General features: G+C 29.5%; 1 protein-coding gene and 1 pseudogene across 1 annotated transcript; both read left to right on the top strand.

The window, feature by feature from the left end:
• Positions 1-5510: 5510 nt before the first annotated feature.
• LOC113002309 (probable LRR receptor-like serine/threonine-protein kinase At4g29180) lies at positions 5511-7418 on the top strand (annotated as a pseudogene).
• Positions 7419-8346: 928 nt separating this feature from the next.
• Positions 8347-15406, top strand: LOC100775741 (LRR receptor-like serine/threonine-protein kinase IOS1). Its single transcript, XM_014779126.3, has 10 exons — positions 8347-8427; positions 8805-8876; positions 9709-9780; positions 9883-9963; positions 10896-11032; positions 11267-11493; positions 11834-11960; positions 13165-13227; positions 13332-13521; positions 14001-15406. The coding sequence occupies exons 1-10, from the start codon at positions 8357-8359 to the stop codon at positions 14368-14370; spliced, it is 1410 nt and encodes a 469-aa protein (XP_014634612.2). The 5' UTR covers positions 8347-8356; the 3' UTR covers positions 14371-15406.
• The last annotated feature ends 3434 nt before the right edge of the window (positions 15407-18840 follow it).

Raw genomic sequence — 18840 nt, 5'->3', positions numbered from 1 at the left:
GTTCTTGTGGGGTGTACAAACGGAGATAATAAAAAAAAGTGGACTCTTAAGAGGAAACAAGAGAACATGAAGAACTTCAGGAATGAAAATAATTAATGGAAGAGACTAAATATAAAAACAGACTTATAAAAACATCATCTACTATCTTTTGCCAAAATTTGTCTTCTTTTGCAACAAAGAACACACAAATATAATCACTGCAATTCATCTTTGCATAATGTTTGATTTGACACCAACAATATTTTGGGAAATAATGACTATGGGGATTATACCAAATAAACAAAAGATTGATAATTAGAGTATATTATAAAACCATAAGAACTAAGTGAAAATCCTAGGCCAGAAACAGGTAAGTTGAGTTCAGTTTATATAGTTAATCGTTGAATTAAAAAAAAAAGGATAAATATCTTCTAAGTGTTATGATTTATGAATGTGACATTATTCCAAAATTGCCCTTTGGGCTCGTGAAACACCACATCATCAAATGAAAGCGGGTGAGGGGTTGCTTTGTAAGCGGGTGACAAAATATCCTGAACGAGAGGCCCAAGTTTTTCTTACAATTTTTAATTTTAGTTTTTCAAATATCCAAAATAACAATGTAAACCTTTTCAATCATCGGCAATAAAAGAACGAGAGGGTCCATAAAATTAAATGAATGATATGTATAGTAATCATTCGGTGATATGGACCCAAAAACAAATGTCTTAAAAGGATGGGCTAGAATTGCTTTTGATTGGGGGATTTTCTTCCTACATCTAATATTTTTTCCAATACACCTACTAATAAAAGAAAAAAATTAAAGATATCCTTACAAATCCATGCGTTATTTATAAGTTTAGGTAATAAATTTGAAAACAATTGATTTTAATCTAATGTATTTTTTTTATTATATATAAACTTATATTTAAAATTTATATATGTAAAAAAATATTATTAGATCAAAATTAATTTTTACAAAATTTATTATGTAAATTTATATGTGTATTAAATATATATTAAAAATTTTAGTATTATATATATTAATGTTAATTATTTTTTAACATAATTGATCTATTAATTCAGCTGGTTAGAATGTTGTGTTAATCTGTATGGATCGATGGTCAATTCATATAATTTCACACGAATTACATATTGACATTAAAAAAAAGTAAAAAAAGATAAAAATAATTTTTTTTTAAATATGTTCCTTATTGTTCGGGTAATTAGTCCATACTCAATCTTCGAAAATCTATCTTCGAAAATCTCTCTCTTGTTTAGTTTGAGTTGATTATTATTAATGATAAAATTATTTTTTTAAGTATTTAAAAAATAATAATTTGAACGGAGAAAACAAAAGAAAAATATTATACACGTAATGAATATGAAGGGTTTGACATGTGACACTAATTTTGACAAATTTATGTTACAAAATGTGGAAAAATAGTTAAAAATGGGAATGCTCATTTTTTTTTACATGATATACTTGGATCCAGAACATGCATAACAGTAATACTAGAGCGGAGATATACTTCTATCCATAAATGTAAATGTAAAGAATAAATAATTGGATTCTTTATTTATTTATTTTGACAGATGGATTCTTTATTCTTCTAAGTCTATATACACAATTTTTCTTTAAGGATAGTGTTATAGGAAGATAAATTATGCGTATGATTCATCATTCATCGGAAATCTTATAGATAACATATCATACATAATTTAATATCATATATATATGTTGGCCCACAAAGTAAAAAGTATCAGACAATTTATGCAACTATAAATTAAAGTTTTACCTGTCCAAATTTGATGAAAGGAATTTTGTCTTAGAAAACATAGAACAAATCTTTATAAATATATATAAAAATAATCATTCAACTTCAATTTCAAACATTGAATTATTTATAAATATAAAAACAATCATTTCCATTGCTTTTCTTATTTCCTATTACAATAGAAAAAAGGAAAATCAAATAATACTGTATTGATCATCTTTATTTTTTTATGCATTATTCATCTTTATTTTGCATTTACTTCTTAAGTTTTCAATCAATGCAAATCAACGACACAATCCATATATTGAATTAATTAATCTTTCATCACAACAATATTAAAAACGGTTAACAAAATATCCGATGGTTTGTGAGCTTCAATTCAACCGATTGGAGGTTACAAAAGAACTTAAAGTTTTTGTCAACTATAAAAGTATTGTGGTCTTGATTTATATAGTTTTATATGGATAAATATGAAGAAACATGAGGAAGCAAAATATATACACACAAAATATGTCGCAAAAAGAAAAATGACACAAATACATTAAAAACGAGTCTTTAATTAAAATTTACCTGAAAAATAATTAGAACCACATCTTTAATTTAAATCAAACACAGTCAAACTGTTAACAATAGTTCTTTCTCTGATCCATCGCTAAGCAGCAATGAATTTGCAGCAAATTTATTTAATCACAAATCTCTCGCTAATTAGTGAGGGATTTGCTAGGAAACTTTTCTCTAACTATTTTTTCTTGTTAAGTTGCGATTTTCTGGTAGTGGTTGAAGCTCATACTTAATGCTTTGATCGGGACAAACTTATTCCTTGCAAAGGGACATCAGGATAGTTTGAAGAATGTAGGTCAAAAGCTATTTTCCTATAAACATATATTTTCTATAGTTTGTGTAGCTTTGTTCAAAAAATGGCACATGCAATGATACAAAGCCAAATGACTTGTGTAAAAGAAGAACATTGAAGTCGCTAACTTTTGGCTTTTTCTTCATTCATTTTTAAGCAACAAAAAGACGCAAACATAGGGATCTTTGTTTGAGAGCGAAAGACCAAGTTAATTGGCGTCAGTTGTGGTTCATTTTGTGTACTACTTTCTTTGCATCCACAGAATTAGGGAATATTTCGGTTCAGTGGCTTGCATCCATCTAAAGAAATTGCTTATTGTACGGTTAACTTATACTACAAGGTCTTTGAATTGGTCTTTGGCACTCACTGCATCTGAGGTTCATATTATAGAAGTTGACTAGGAAAAGCTTATATCTTTAAGAGTTTTTTTTAGTACTAATAATATATAAATATTTCATTATTTTAAATAAATTTAATTTTTCATTTAGTTTCTATAGTTTTATTATTTATATCTTTTAGTTTTTATAGTTTCAAAGCGATTTTTTAGTTCCTATAATTTATATTTTAATTTTTTTTAGTCCATCTAGTTTGAAAGTGATTGTTTTAGTTTTTATATTTTATATTTTTATTCCCTTTTAGTTCTTACCATCCAAATATGAGTACTATTATCAATTAGAATTAACTATAAAAATATTAGTAAATAATTCATAACTAATTTATCGTAAAATAATTTATAATAAAAAAATAGTTGATAATTTATAACTAATTTGTAACTAATTAGTTTTTATATTTTTTGTAGTAAAGACTAAAATTAAAGTTAATTAAAATACAAATTATAAGAACTAAAACGATCACTTTCAAACTATAAAAATTAAAAGAATTAAAATACAAATGATATAGACTAAAAATACTACTTTTAAACTACAGAGACTGAAAAAATTAAAATATAAATTATAGAGACTAAAAAGACCACTTCAAATCATAAGAACTAAAAGATACCAATCATAAAACTATAGTAAGCAAATGACTAATTTAACCTTTTAAATATTTTATCAACACCTTCATTTTTTAATCTCTTTTTTTCTATCACATTATATAACCTATCATATTTATATTATTTTTTCTTTCTGATGAGGTGTTAACACAATGAGTGTTTATGTAACCTTATTGTAAGTAGCTATGACATTACTTTGGCCACTGTAGGCTAGGAATTAAGAGCCGGGTGTAATTTCAATCTTACAGAAAATTCAATGTACAACTTGTTTTTCCTTTTCTCTTATTATATTTCCTCATTTTTTTAGGGTTTTAAAAATAAAATATAAAAAATATTTTTTCCTCATTTTTGGACACATGTTTGGAAAAAAATGTTCCCACTCAAATTACGTTAGTGATAAGGACAAGGCTATTGTCTTGGTCTTTTGTAAGTTTGTTAACTCTTGGTAAGTGTATCAAATTTATCACAAGTAGTAAAGTACTCGGAAGTGAGAGTGTCGAATCTAGAGGGACTTTATTTGTACTTAGATTAATACAAATCCAATTTAAAAGCAATAGATAAAAAATTTAAAATAAAGATAAGAAAATATAGTAGACAAGATAAAGATTTAAAGATGAAAATAAAAGATTTGAAGATAAAAATAGAAGATAGAGAAGATAAAATATTTAAATTAAGATATGATAAAGATAAAAGAAAATAGAAAAAAAGATAAGATAAGAAAAGTAAAAGATAAAAATAGAAGATAAAAATAAAATAAAATCAGAATTTGATAAGGTTGGGACCTGACCTGTCTTGTTTGTCTATGATGTATGAGTTTATGATTTTTCTTTATCAATTTAGGTGATTCTATTCTACCCACATCTGTTAATTACTTGTCCTTGATTGTTAAGGATGACAGACCTATTTTATTTATCTATCTTTCAAATTTCTTTGTAAAGACTCCAAATAAAATGCATGAAGTATCAATTCTAGATGTTTGCAAGAATGCATGGACATAAAATAATCATTCTATGTCTAACAATGACTTTCCAACGAAATCCTTTTTTTTGTTCTAATAGAAGTTACCTTCATCCAAGCGTGTAACACCTAAAACTAATGTATGCATACCTTCTTTAAATCTTATTTAGAAATTACCTTCTCCCGAGCGTTTCCCTAATAGAGTATAACGATGAATAATGCAAGATAAAAACAGAAAAGATAATAGAATAGAAAACACATCTGCATTGATAAACAATGAGTACATCATACATCACTTGGCTTTTAGGCCTGATAGATCCTAACTAGGGATTTAACCACTCATGGTCATTGAAAACTTTACAATGGATGAGATATAGGAACTCAGATGGGATAAGATGAGTGAAAGAAAGAAATAAAGTAAATGAAACCTAGGAGAGAGGTTCTGTGGTGTTTGTCTTTTTCTACTTGGCTTGACTCTCTTTTTATAGTTATTGTTGTAATGAATGCTAGAAATCTTCCTTTTTAATATTTTTGATATCTTTTGGATTTGTTTTTGCTTTTAATCATATCTTCTTGAGATTTTAGATATTTTTCCGATCTTTTACTCTTTTAATCTCTCCTTTTCATATCTGCAAGCCATAAATAAAAAAATATAGATTCTTATCATTTATACAAAAATAACTACTAAATAAATATTTTCAAAAATATTTTTATTATAAAAATAACTTATATTTAGCCGTTATCAAAGCTCCAAGCATAGGTGTACAGTTATTGGCTGCTAGTAGATTTTCTAGCTCTGGTAATGCAACCAACTTACTCATACTCGTATAGGACATGACTGTTAGCACACGGCAATTTCTGGTCTCTAATGCGAAATCTCTCAGACCAAACGTAATTTGTGGTGTTCCAAACAAACTAAAGCAAAACGTACGTTGTGAGTAGAAATAATGGTAATCTGGCTTAATTAGTCAAGTCAATAAAGGGGGAAAAAAATTCCAACACAAGTACTATATATGCTAAAGTGCAGAGAGCATGAGCTAGCATCTATATATGCCATAATAGACTTAAGGAAAGTGTGTCTGGTCATTGTGTTGTACATGCATACAGATAGTATGAGGAGCGCACTGGTATGGATTTTTACCTTGAACGTTTGCCTTCAAATTTTATTTATTCCTGGTGGTGACTCAAAGCCGCATCCACGTTTCAGAGAGAAAATCACTGAGGAGTACAATCCCGGTAAGCCCATAAATTTTATTCCACATATATAAACTAATGCATGGGCATGTTTAATTTGTTCAAGATTCTCTCAACTACAAATCCACATATATATGCATGAGAGAAGGAGAGAAAGTATTTATTAGGTAATATTTGGCTGGACATTTTTCATTCTCTTTTTTTATAAACAAAATTGTTCACTCAAAATATATTTAGAAAGCTCACTAAGATCGGTCTAGTGAGTGAATTTTTTTTCCTTTTTCTAGATGCAAGATATACTGTGTACTGTATATCTGAATGAAAAAAAAAAAGTAAAATATTGAGAATGACTAATTGAAAGTAAAGATGCAGTGAGAGTCTCCCTGTCCAAGTAGTAAATTTTAATATATTTAGAGTATAAAAATAAATTTGTATTTTAATCTTAAACTTTAAAATACATTTTAAAGAAGAAAAAATAAAGTTGAATGAAACATAACTTTTTGCTTATTTTTTCTTTTCTTATCAATTTTATCATTTAAATATTTTAACAGTAATCTTTACAAACAGTATCCATTTAACTCAATTATTTTCAACATTATTTTTATTCTTAACACATCTATATATTATTTTATAAAATTAAGTAAAATTATTATTAATATTTCAATTGAAAGAAAATTGTACTTATGTATTTATTATTTATTAATGTCTTTAATTATTGTAAGATGCTTTTTGTTGTGCTGTAATTTGACCTACACTCATTTGACCTACGAGGATATTGTGTTATCATGACTATTTTGCTTACAATTTAGGCTTGAGTGTTTGTGTGGTTTCATCAAATGTTGCATCTAGTTCATTTAGCTAATTAAAAAAAATTGTAGGATTTATAAGCATTGACTGTGGAGCAAGTAACGATTACTTGGACGAGGAAACAAGTATCTTTTATAAGACAGACACAGATTTCATAGAAACGGGAGAAAACTTGTTGACGTCTTCTGTATTTATTAACACAAATATCCCTGGTTTAGGAAGACAGCTACACACATTGAGAAGCTTCCCTGAGGGAAATAGGAACTGTTATACTCTGAAGCCCGAGTATAAGCAAGGTGAACAGCAAAGTTATCTGATTCGGGCTATGTTCGGATATGGAAACTACGATGGAAAAAATCATGCCCCTACGTTCGATCTCTATCTCGGGTCAACTACTGGAAAAATGTTAACACGGCAACAGATCCTATATTTGGACCGAGATTATTCATGCTCCCACAACAGACACCATACAAGTGTGTCTGGTTAATATTGACACTGGTACACCTTTCATTTCGTCATTAGAGTTACGACCTTTAAGCACTTCCATTTACCAAATCATGTCACAATCATATCTATACCTCTGAAACCTTTTTTAGAAGGTGAACTCTATCTTGTTTCAATAATCTCTACTTATTTTTTTTAACTTAGGAATACTATGGATAGACACCCAAAATCTAGAGTTAACATTTAGTGCTAGAGACTTTGTTGCATTGTGGAGATATAAGTTGATCAGTGATTGGAAAGGGAGAATGAAGAGGGAAAAAGTTCGTGAGTTGAAATTTCTCACTCATATTTTTAACAAAAGTTAATAAATTAACATTTTTCTATGGAATTAATTAATTGAGACTTTTTGTTGTTTAAGTTAGCTTTTAAAAATTGTATGTCCAAGTAGATATACAAAAAATGGAAGCTTACGTACGTAAATTAGTTGGCCTGTTATGATTTGGAAATGTTAAGAGATAAAAGCTTAGGTGATCCGTTTTTGCTACGAGTAATATCTTTGAAAAACAATACCCATATATGCATTTATGATCTTCTATTTATTTACCAATTCTAAGGAACACTTAACAAAGCACAAAAGGTGGTGATATATATTTTAAGGGATCGACAATGTTTCCTATAGGTACAAGGACGATATCTATGATCGCAGGTGGTACTGGCGCGATGTTAAAGATTGGTATAAGATCAATACAACCATAGATGTTAATAAATCTGGCAATGATATTTATAAAGTACCAGCTGAAGTCTTGAAAACCGCAGTGCAGTCCTTCAATCGCTCATATGACTTGCACTATGACTTGAAATTGAATGGAATCTTCATTGGACAAGTATTCCGGATATTATGTCTACTTTCACTTTGCTGAAATTCAACAGCTTGCTCCAGGGCTCAGAAGGATAATCAACATCACTCTCAATGATGAAAACATACTCTCTGAGCCTATAACTCTCGAATATATGAAGCCTGTCACTATTAGTAACAAAATGCAACTCAAGGTTTCGTTCGCTTTTCAATTAGAGCAACTGCAGAATCGGATGCTCCCCCAATTCTCAATGCTTTTGAGGTTTATAATTAGTAACAGATCTAAATTCACCAACAGATATTAAAGATGGTATGTACGTATTCCACTTATATATATATGCCTGTCTATCCTGCTGTTTAATCACCAGCAAATTTGTTTCCATCAATTTCTCGGCTCTTACACGGTTACGCATAATTGTATTTGGAAACGATAGTTGATGCCATGGGAACATCAAACGCTACTATGGGATATCCAGAATAGATTGGCAAGGGGACCCATGTCTTCCAGAAAATTCAGATGGAGTGGCCTGGACTGCAGCTACGGCATCAATCCTAGAATCATATCATTGTGAGTGCTGATAATTAATTAAGTTACATTCTTAATTCTTGAAATTTTTGGATATATATATACGGAATTTTTATCCCAATAATACAAATAAAATATATATTTATCTAAATAGTACAAGACAATTATTATTTATACCTATTATAGAAATTACTGTTCATAGTGCACTTCTCTTTTAATTATTTTTTTCAATTTTGTTATGAAAAATACATTTTTTTATTTAATGTGTTATTTTACAGTTATTGGAGTAAAAAATTTGTATATATACTACATGTATTTTATGTCTGTCTAAGCTGACATGTGTACGTACCACCATCGCTGCCAACTTTCATTTTCTCAATTAATAACGTTAACTGTATGATTGTATCAATGACAAATAGGAACCTTAGCTCAAGCAAACTAGGAGGGCAGATAGCCGCTTCAGTCTCAGATCTTTCAGAACTACAGTCCCTGTAAGTAGCCACTGAATTATATGTACAGATTTTTCGCATTAAATTATATGCATATACAGAGTAAATTCTAGGTACGCATGCGTTATGTTTTTGCATCCTAGTCATTTTAAAATTGATTAAAATACTTTTATTTATTTATTTGACTTAATTGTAAATTTAATCTTTCTATTTATCTCATATTTCAATTTTAATCTTCTTATAATTTAATTCACAAATTTAATCCTCTAATTTTTTTTAATTTTATTATTTCATTCCACAATCCCAAAATTGATCATTGATTGTTATTTGTCAACGTTGATCGTCACGTGTTACACTTTTATTGAAACGTTAATTTTGTGTACCTAATTAACGTTAACTTTCAATAAAAGCGCAATACGCAACAGTAACATTCAATAAAAATACAACACGTGATCGTCAACATTGACAAATAAAAGTCAACGTCCAATTTCAGAATTAAAGATTAAAATAATGAGATTATAAAAAATTGAGAGATTAAATTCATAAATTAAATTATTAGAGGACCAAAATTAAAATTTGAGATAAATAGGAGGACTAAATTTACAATTAAGGCAATTTATTTTAAGTTTAGCTTATGACCGATCATAATCTTAAAATTACCACATAAAATTGTAACCAAATCTATATTTTTTTCCCATTATAACTATATAAATCTATATACAATTAGTCAATAATTTTAATCAAAGCTTACACAAATAATTAAAAAACACAAACCCATAATAATTAATACAGTTAGTATGTCTACACATATTTTTTGGAACATCACCAGTGGAATTGTTACATGCTATGGTCTTCTCACTTACTGAATTAACAGGGATGTCTCAGATAACAGTTTAAATGGTTTTGTGCCCGAGTCATTATCTCAACTTGAGTACCTGAGGATTTTGTAAGTTGTATTTTGAGCAGAACTATATATTATATTTTAAGTGATTTTGATATTTTTATTTCTGAGAATATAGAGGATCATATGATTGTCTTTCGATTGAAGAAATATAGGAGGGAATAAGCTATCTGGGTCAATTCCAGCAAAACTAATTGAGAGATCAAAGAATGGGTCACTAATATTAAGGTAAGCTTGTTATGCTTTATCTGGTAATTTGTTGGTTATGTCATATTTTCTATTTCATTAAATCACATTTAGGTTAATTATTTATTGGTTTCGGACCTGTTTAATTGTTTTGACCTTGTACGTAAAAATTGTAAGTTTTAGTTCCTAAACAAACAAATTTAATGCGCTTTAGTCCTAGTAATTGTCAGACATTAAATTCATACCAGTTGTTAAACCATTGGAAGAATTTCCATGTAGGATGAGAAAAATAAGATGCAAATGCAAAATATTAAGTAACTAATTTGTTTATGGATTTTCAGCTTTGGCTTGATTATACATTTTTACCACCAAATTAATATGATTTAGCGAATTTTATTACTTGATTCTTACAATTTATTATATTATTCAATTTTCTAGAGTTTTATCATTTCGTTAAGTATCTGTCAAATATTAAATAGAACAATGATAAAATTCGAGAAAATGAATAACATGATCCGGATAAAATTTGAAAGAAAAAAAATTGATGCATGCTAAGATAGTACGAAAAACTATATAAGTGAAAAGAGTGGCATACTTATAAGGTTTAAAATTATAAAATTTTGGGTGAAAATACGGTATTAGGCTTTAAGATTTAAAATTTAACTGATGTAAAATATTTTTAAAACTTCTTTAAAATGTTTAAAGTGGAATAATGTTTAAGTCTGCAACTGTTATTGTGTAGTTTACTACCCAGCATGTCCTCTCTAATCGTTTTTTGCTTTTGGCAGGCATAATATTTCGTTATAGCTCGCTTTAGCTCGCTTTAACATAAAAAATTTATACGTTTGTCAAATTTAAATGAGAGAGGTCTCAAATGCAAAATCAGAAAATTGATTCAGACCTAATCCATATTAAGTTCTTAATTATTTTTTATTAGTTCAATTAATTACTAAATCACGGAAGTTTTGTGTTAGTGTTGATGGAAATCAAAATCTTAGCACCTCGACTCCATGCCACAAGAGAAACAAGGTTGTAATTCCGTTGGTAGTAACACTTGTGGGAGCCTTCATCCTTTCGGCAGTATCACTATTTGTTTTTAGAAGAGTACAAGGTACGATAACAATTCGTATAATTGATTTGAAGGTATAAAATTGTATGATAAGGCAGGAGTTGGCGAAATGTTTACAAATTATTATTATTAACTTAAGAGAGAGAACGATAAAGTAATAACGGGAAAGAAAACTTTTGAATAACCTCCTTGTCCTCACTCTATAATTGTTTAATATGTTCATACTAACTGAATGTAAAGTAGTAACCAAATAGTACTGTGTTTCTTCCATATCAGTTGTTGTGAGTATGAAGAAGTTGAAGTTTTCCAACAAAATGGAATATGTAGACTCGAAGAAACAAGAGTTCAGCTACTCAGAGGTTCAAAGTATTACGAATAATTTTGAGAGGGTTGTGGGTAAAGGAGGATTTGGAACTGTCTACTATGGTTGCATAGGTGAAACACAAGTAGCCGTGAAGATGCTCTCTCATTCAACTCAAGGTGTTCGGCAATTTCAGACAGAGGTATATATATATAATCCTATTTATAAAACATGATTGTCTAATTCATCAAAATTAAGAAAAATGATTAATTTAATTCATAACAATAAATATATCTTGAATTTTTTTAAACTATCATTTTCTCTCTTCTAATTGTTTGTGGTTATAGCTTTGATCTTTTTTTATTAAATATATTTAATCTAAAAATAATTAATACAAACAATAATATGGATTTAACTTAAGGATCAAACATCACTTCCAATTTGGATTTTATGTATAAATAGAAATTGAAGACTTATTGCTTTTAACCCTCAATATTCTCAAGTCACTTAAGATGATGGCATGGACTCTATCTGATCTGCAGGCAAATATTCTCACAAGAGTACACCATAGATGCTTTACTCCACTTATTGGATATTGCAATGAAGGCACCAGAACAGCACTCATCTATGAATACATGACCAACGGAGACCTAGCTGAGAAGCTATCAGGTTTTAAATATGTTTATATGTAGTGCAAAAGTTTTATTTCATGCGCTTTTTGTAGGGATTGGTGCATATTTAAATTAAGTAATTTTAGCCTTTAAATAAATTGAGTTATTTTAAACTTAATTTTTTTTTCTAATAGAAATTTTTGAGAGATTTTTTTTAAAAAAAATAAAGTAATATTTCTTCTGATTAATAAACTCTAAACAAGCATGCACTAATTAATATTGTGTCCAAAATATTAGTAATTCATTTTATATACTCCTTTTTGTCCATTATAATTGTCTTCGGTTGACCAAGAATATATATTTTAACCGTAGATATGAATATCCATGTTATAATAACTATAACTTAAGCACGGGAGGAAATCCTAACGTAAAAGTATAGTGAAAAAAGTCTTTTAGCTTAAGTATCATATTAAGCTTTTTATTCTATTTAATATGAGAATCATGACATTGTATGTCACCTCCTTTATTAATAGCTAACTTTCGTGTGACAACTTCATGCTATATATCAACTTGAACCTTACGGTAGCCTTTTCCCCCTAAATGACTTCGGTTACAAATCAATATTTTGTATACTTCACTTTAATCTAGCCTATATATAGCCTATTTATTGTGTCAAGAAAAAGATAGCCTTTTTATAATTCACTTTTAATGAAAATATCAATTGTTATAACTTGTATAAGAGAAGAATCAAACCAAAAGACTAATTTATTAAATTAGCTAAGAGTGCAAAAGGCTTATAATTTGAGCAGAACATATAAATCGTTTTATTCTAATCAAGTGGGACTCATACAATGTAGTAAGAGTATGTTAACTTCTTATAAGTATTTATAGGAGAGAAAACAATAAACTTCACTATAAATTAAAATTAATTTATGTATAAATTAAAAATTAATTTTTGAAAAAGTTAATTTTAATTTATGAAAAAAAATATCCAAACATACTTAAATGTATATTTTGGGGACATATTCGGGATGTTATATTTTTTTTTGTTGGGGAATTGAGTGGAAGGACGGGGAGATTTACACTAATGAGTCGTGGATAATCACCTAAAATAATTTAACATCACACTTTAATCTAAAATCTTAAGGCTCAGATTTATAGATTTTCTCTTTACTTATATGATATTTAACTTTTTCATTTCTACTCAATGTATAATTTCACCTCACACTGCTCCAATATTTTTTAACATCCCTCGGATACAGGTCAAAGTCAAACATTCTTAGGTTGGGAACAGAGATTTCAAGTTGCTTTGGATTCTGCAATAGGTGAGGATTAAGGGAGGCACAAAAGCAAAAATAAAATTACCTACTTTAATTCTATTATGCTACAGTTAACTTGAAGTTACTACTACCACTTCAATTATCTGCAGGCTTGGAGTACCTTCATAATGGTTGCAAGCCCCCAATTATTCACAGAGATGTTAAGACTAGAAATATTTTACTCGACGAGAATCTCCGCGCCAAAATATCTGATTTTGGATTGTCAAGAATCTTTTCAGATGATGGTGACACCCATGTATCAACAGCAATTGCAGGCACCCCAGGATACCTTGACCCAGAGTATGTATTGTTCTCATGTCAATTACCATTTCTAAAACTAAGGAAATTATAAATAAATCCCTAAAATTGTCAATCATATCTATTTTTTTTTTTGAAAAATCAATCATATCATCTAAGCCCCTTAATTTAACTAATTAATTAGTGTTGTTTTAGTCTCTAAACATAGGTTAATATTACTACCATCACCTAAGTCATATGTTGTACATTGTCAAAAAAAGAAGTTATATGTTGTATGTAACAAATGGACTACTTGATTGACACAGTTCTAAAGACTTTTTTATTTATTTTTAATTTAGTTAGTTTCAAAAACTAAGTGATAACACCTAACACTTTTAAAGGTGAATAGGTGTTTTTCTCTGCATTTTGTTACACAAGATTGTCACTTGAAGGAATCAGAAGTGTATAAATTCTTACGAAATTAGAAAAGAACTTATAAGTGGTTGTTGTGCACTTGTGCTTATTATCAACTTGTCATACAGATACAACATAACAAACAGGTTGAATGAAAAAAGTGACGTGTATAGTTTTGGGATTGTTCTTCTAGAGATAATCACGGGGAGGACAGTCATACTGAAAACCCAGGTGAGAACTCACATAATCAAATGGGTAAGTTCCATGCTGGCTGATGATGGTGAAATTGATGGTGTTGTGGATACAAGGTTACAAGGAGAATATGACAGTGAGGCTGCAAGGAAAGTAATAGATGTTGCAATGGCCTGTGTTGCTCCGAGTTCTGTTAATAGGCCAACAATGAATCAAGTGGTCATGGAACTAAAACAATGTTTCCCCGTGGGGAAACTTGGGACTACGTCCACTGGATCCAGTGAAATTGTCTCTGCGGGTGAATAGTGGACTTAGTTCTCTAGCCAGGTAAAAACAGGATTAAAAATTTTAAAGAAATGTATGCATTTCTATTCCTTGTTGCATTTAAGATACTTTTACAAGGACAAGGGAAATGGTGAACATATGCTATCGGTTTTTGTTGTATTGTAGAATTGGCTTGTGTGTTTATGGGTCTTTAATTTATTACTTTTACATATGTTTGAGAAGGGAGTTTTCATTGTAATCCCAACTAATTATTCATAGAGGAGGATGCTAGTAGACTTATCTGCATATCCAAGTTTGGAATGTTTGACGGTCAGTAATAACAGCTTTAACTATATTCTTGAGAGACATATCTAGCTTAGAATTTGTATGTAATTGATCATCTTGGTTGGAATTTCTGGAAATTTTGTGGTCCTACTCCAATTGCATTTGCTTGTTTTTGTGTCCTTCTTGAAGCGATGGACAAGCACCAATGGAGTGATCTGGATCGATTCAAATCCCACAGACTCTAGATGGTTCCGTTTGGTTCATAGCAAACTGTTGAAAAACAAGAGGTTAGATTAATTAGAAATTTGATGTTCAAGGATAGAAACATTTACTTCATCAACCCTTCTAGAAAGTGTAGCAAAATCCAAATTGTTGGGTTTTATTCATTAGAGAACCTCCCCACTAACTTCATTTAACATCCTCCTTTTATAAAAATATTGCACGAGGAGATGCTCTATAATCTTGTGTTGGGGCAACTAACACACAGTCATTCCCAACACTGAGGAAGGGTCTATGGTTTCTTTTTACTTGATGGAGCATATATATCTCCCTCTGTTATGTTACCTGTGCTCTGAAGGCGAGAAAGAATGTCTCAAGAAAATAGTTTTAACATGCCTTCCTATATTTGGACACTTTTAAGTGGTAGGGAGGATATATAGTCATTTGCTTTGTTTGTTGGCTTAAGAGAAAAGAAAGCTCGAAGCTTGATTTACTTTTTAAGAATTCCTTTTTATTTTTAAGCAAACCATGGATTTCCTTCAAGTTCATGTGTGGGCCCTTACCTTCTCACTAATGGTGTATTTAGAATGAAGGAGAGAAATGTATTTTTTTTTAACTCACATTTTATACTTTATTTTAATTTAAAAAATTTCTTTTATTTTTATCCCTAGGATTTCTTTCTTTTAAATCAAACACATCTCAACAAGATGCATTTAACTTGGTCAAGCCCAATTTTGGAGACAAAGAGGGAATTCTTTATCCTCTTGGCTTGAAATTTGACTTACTTCATTATTCTCTGGGTGATTTTCTCTTAGATCATGTTTTAGTTTACCTATAAAAGAAGAACAGGTATGAAAAAAAAACTGGCACCTTCTCCATCAATAACAACACCAAAATTTTTTATGGATGCCAATTAAACTAATCTTAATTCTTACTCAAAAAAAAAAAATAGTGAAGAGTAAGTTCAAATTCAAAGGAACTTCTAAAATTTACTTCTTCTTTTATAAAATTAAAACAAACAACAAACAAATAAAAGGGTTGTTTGAGTAGACAATTGAATTGAAAGAAAATTATAATCGAATAATGAGTTTGATTAAATTTAATTATTAAAAAATATAACCCAATGTATAATATTCAAGAAATAATATTAAAAAGATGACACAATTAATAAGATGTTAATAATGTTTTTTTAACAAAGATTCAGTACAAAGTTATAAAGGTCTATATATGTGAAGTTTATTAATATTTAATCTCTTATTATTAAATCAACATCCATAATTTGAATTTTATCTTATTTTTTATGATTTTTGTGTTAGATACTATCACTTAATATATTGTATTAAAAACATTTTTAATTATCACTTACTCAACTACATTTCAATCATAAACAAATTAATAAATCTTAAATCTCTATCTTTGCGAACCTACAGAAATAAGCATGGCTCTGCCACCGATCATGTGTAGACGTGTAGTGTATAAATTAGTTTTTCTGTTGTCCTTTTTTTGTTGTTCCTACGTTGTTCACTTAGTTTATGTTAATATTTAATTTTATTAATATTTAATTTTATGATTCAATTTAAAATTATATGATTTTCAAAAAACAACACGAGAACAGTTAAGAAAGAGACAACAGAAAAACCAAGTCAGTAGTGTACTGTCATAACACAATTTTCTTTCCCTTTTATTATCTTGAAGTTTAATTTTACTTGTAAAAATGAAATTCTGAAACTGTTATAATTATTTATTTTTAATTTAACATATCTTGTACAACTAAGAAAAATGACTCGTAGCAAATATATTTTAGCCAAGCCGGAGAATCAACAGCTACAACACAACCGTTTGTTAAACAAAGTCTAGTATTTGTCATCCTCTCTCTGTCCCACTTGTGAAAGCCTACAAAAGAATTTGGTTATCTATTGGCATTTTCAAGTCTGAACGAAATTGATGTTTTATTGACAATTGCTTTATTGATTATAAAATCAAACGAGCAAATTTAGCAAAATCTACTAATCCATTTCACAACAGAATCTCCAAATTTAGCAAGGAACTCAACTGCTATATACCCTTTTGATCCAAGCATGGCAACCTTTTCCCCCCAAATCTCTCGACCTTCAATTCCAATTCCAATTTTAAGAACAAAACAAGCAATCACTGGGTACAAGCAAGAGCAGGACCCACGTAATTAAAAACCTAGTTGATTTTGGTTGATCTAGTTGATTGGCTTCAACTTGGTGATTTGGTGGTTATGCATTGTAACACTTATCAAGGGGAGAAAATGTTCCTTCATATCCTTCGTGGCACACTAGATTCACCAATTACTTAGGTTAAGCTATAAGAAATATCCTTGTGCGTATGGTTTAATCGAAGTGAATATAAAATTAACTCATGCATTACTTAGATAATTTTTTCTTGAAAAAAGTAAGTTGAGGAGTTTGGGAGAGAGCTCCTAAAAGTGTTAATAGGCTAATAGCAAAAACTATCCAAAAGTTTAGACACGACTCTCATATATTCTTCATTCAGTTTTTTCTAACTAATGTGAGACTAACCGCTTACACTTATCTCTGTAATATCTGCTCACCCCTAAAGTCTAGTCAAGCAGACTATAATACTACTAGGGGAGTCAAGAGAGGACCTAGAAGAGTTAACAAGCTCGATAAGGATTATAAAGATAATTAAACATTGTATCTTTATCCAAAATCTTAAAGTACTTAAATGTATGAATCATATCTCTTATATCGATTGATAACTCGATTTTTTCAATAAATATTTTTTCATATACAGTGTAAGAGAAAATTAAGTATATTCCATGATTTTAAATTACACTTACATTTATTAATCCACTATGTTATGAAAAAAATATAGACAAATTTGTAAGTACAGTTAGTGACCTTCAAAACTGCAATATTATAGCCGCATCTTGCGACTGCATACCGCAATTCAAAGCCATGCTACATTGCTTTAGGCTTATGTACAACAAAATTATTAGATTTTACATGACTTATATAGTTATATATATGTGAGTAAAAAAATATTTGGCAGAAGAAAATTTTAGTTACAAAAAGGCAGAGGAGTTGAGACAAAATTAAAGAATTAGTTGGAGAATTGGCTATTGTATGTTGGTGATCAGAAGTGAACCAAAAGTTTAGAAATGTTTCTTAAGCAAAGAGACATAGAGAGAAAAGGGAATGATAGGACTTCATTTTGAACTGGAAATACCACATGCATATACGGTAACAATAGCTCAAAGACGTGCTCAATGAAGATATTTGAGCAAAATTAAAATAACCCCTGTTTGAAGACAAATAGCACAAGACCCACATCACGTTTTGTTGTAGCCGTCGTTGTCATAATAATCATCATCATTAACAATATCATTAGTCACATTAATATAAGAGCAATTTGGTACGTTTAAATAAGACATAGAGAGCTTTTATATAGACTATAGTATTGCTTATGACAAGCAAACACTCGTAGCTAAAAAAGAAGAATATGCAGCACGTGCTGAGCAATGCGTTTGGAGTGAGAGTTTCAAGAGCACGCGTTGGGTCGAATCAAGGAGACAGGACCACTGACTATGCTCACTAATCGTAAGAGAATGTCTCGTGCATTGGTTAGCTAATTAACAAAGCACATCAATTAAAAAAAATCTTGTTAGAGGGGTCTCCAAGAAAAATGCGCCTTAATTAAACTATAATATAAAACAAACTTAAAGTGACAATCACTTTCTCTAGCCCTTTATCTCAATAATAGGGTACTATAATTGCTAGGCCTTTCTGCATGCTAAAAAGTAAGGTAACTTCATTTCCATTATCTTCACTTCTTCTCGTGGTAATCAATTCGCCACACCTTCAATCTATACAAGTGCTCTGACAGTTGTAATAGCATTATAAATAGCACTAACAAAAAAAAAAATTGAAATTAAACTCTATTTGTTCATGCATGGTGGTGCTGGTGCTGGTGCAGCTAATTAATTATGATAGAAACCAGAGAATATCATCATTATGATAA

Source organism: Glycine max, chromosome 8 (genome assembly GCF_000004515.6).
Source record: "Glycine max cultivar Williams 82 chromosome 8, Glycine_max_v4.0, whole genome shotgun sequence".
In the NCBI taxonomy this organism is placed as follows: domain Eukaryota; kingdom Viridiplantae; phylum Streptophyta; class Magnoliopsida; order Fabales; family Fabaceae; genus Glycine; species Glycine max.
The sequence above is the reverse complement of the archived record's forward strand: the minus strand, read 5'-3'. Positions and strand labels throughout refer to the sequence as shown.

Coding starts and splice junctions, on each gene's coding strand:
- LOC100775741 (XM_014779126.3), top strand. CDS start 8,357: ATGTCTTCCAGAAAATTCAGATGGAGTGGCCTGGACTGCAGCTACGGC. Junction 9,781..9,882: donor CTTGAGTACCTGAGGATTTT/GTAAGTTGTATT, acceptor TTTCGATTGAAG/AAATATAGGAGGGAATAAGC. Junction 13,228..13,331: donor TGCTTTGGATTCTGCAATAG/GTGAGGATTAAG, acceptor AATTATCTGCAG/GCTTGGAGTACCTTCATAAT.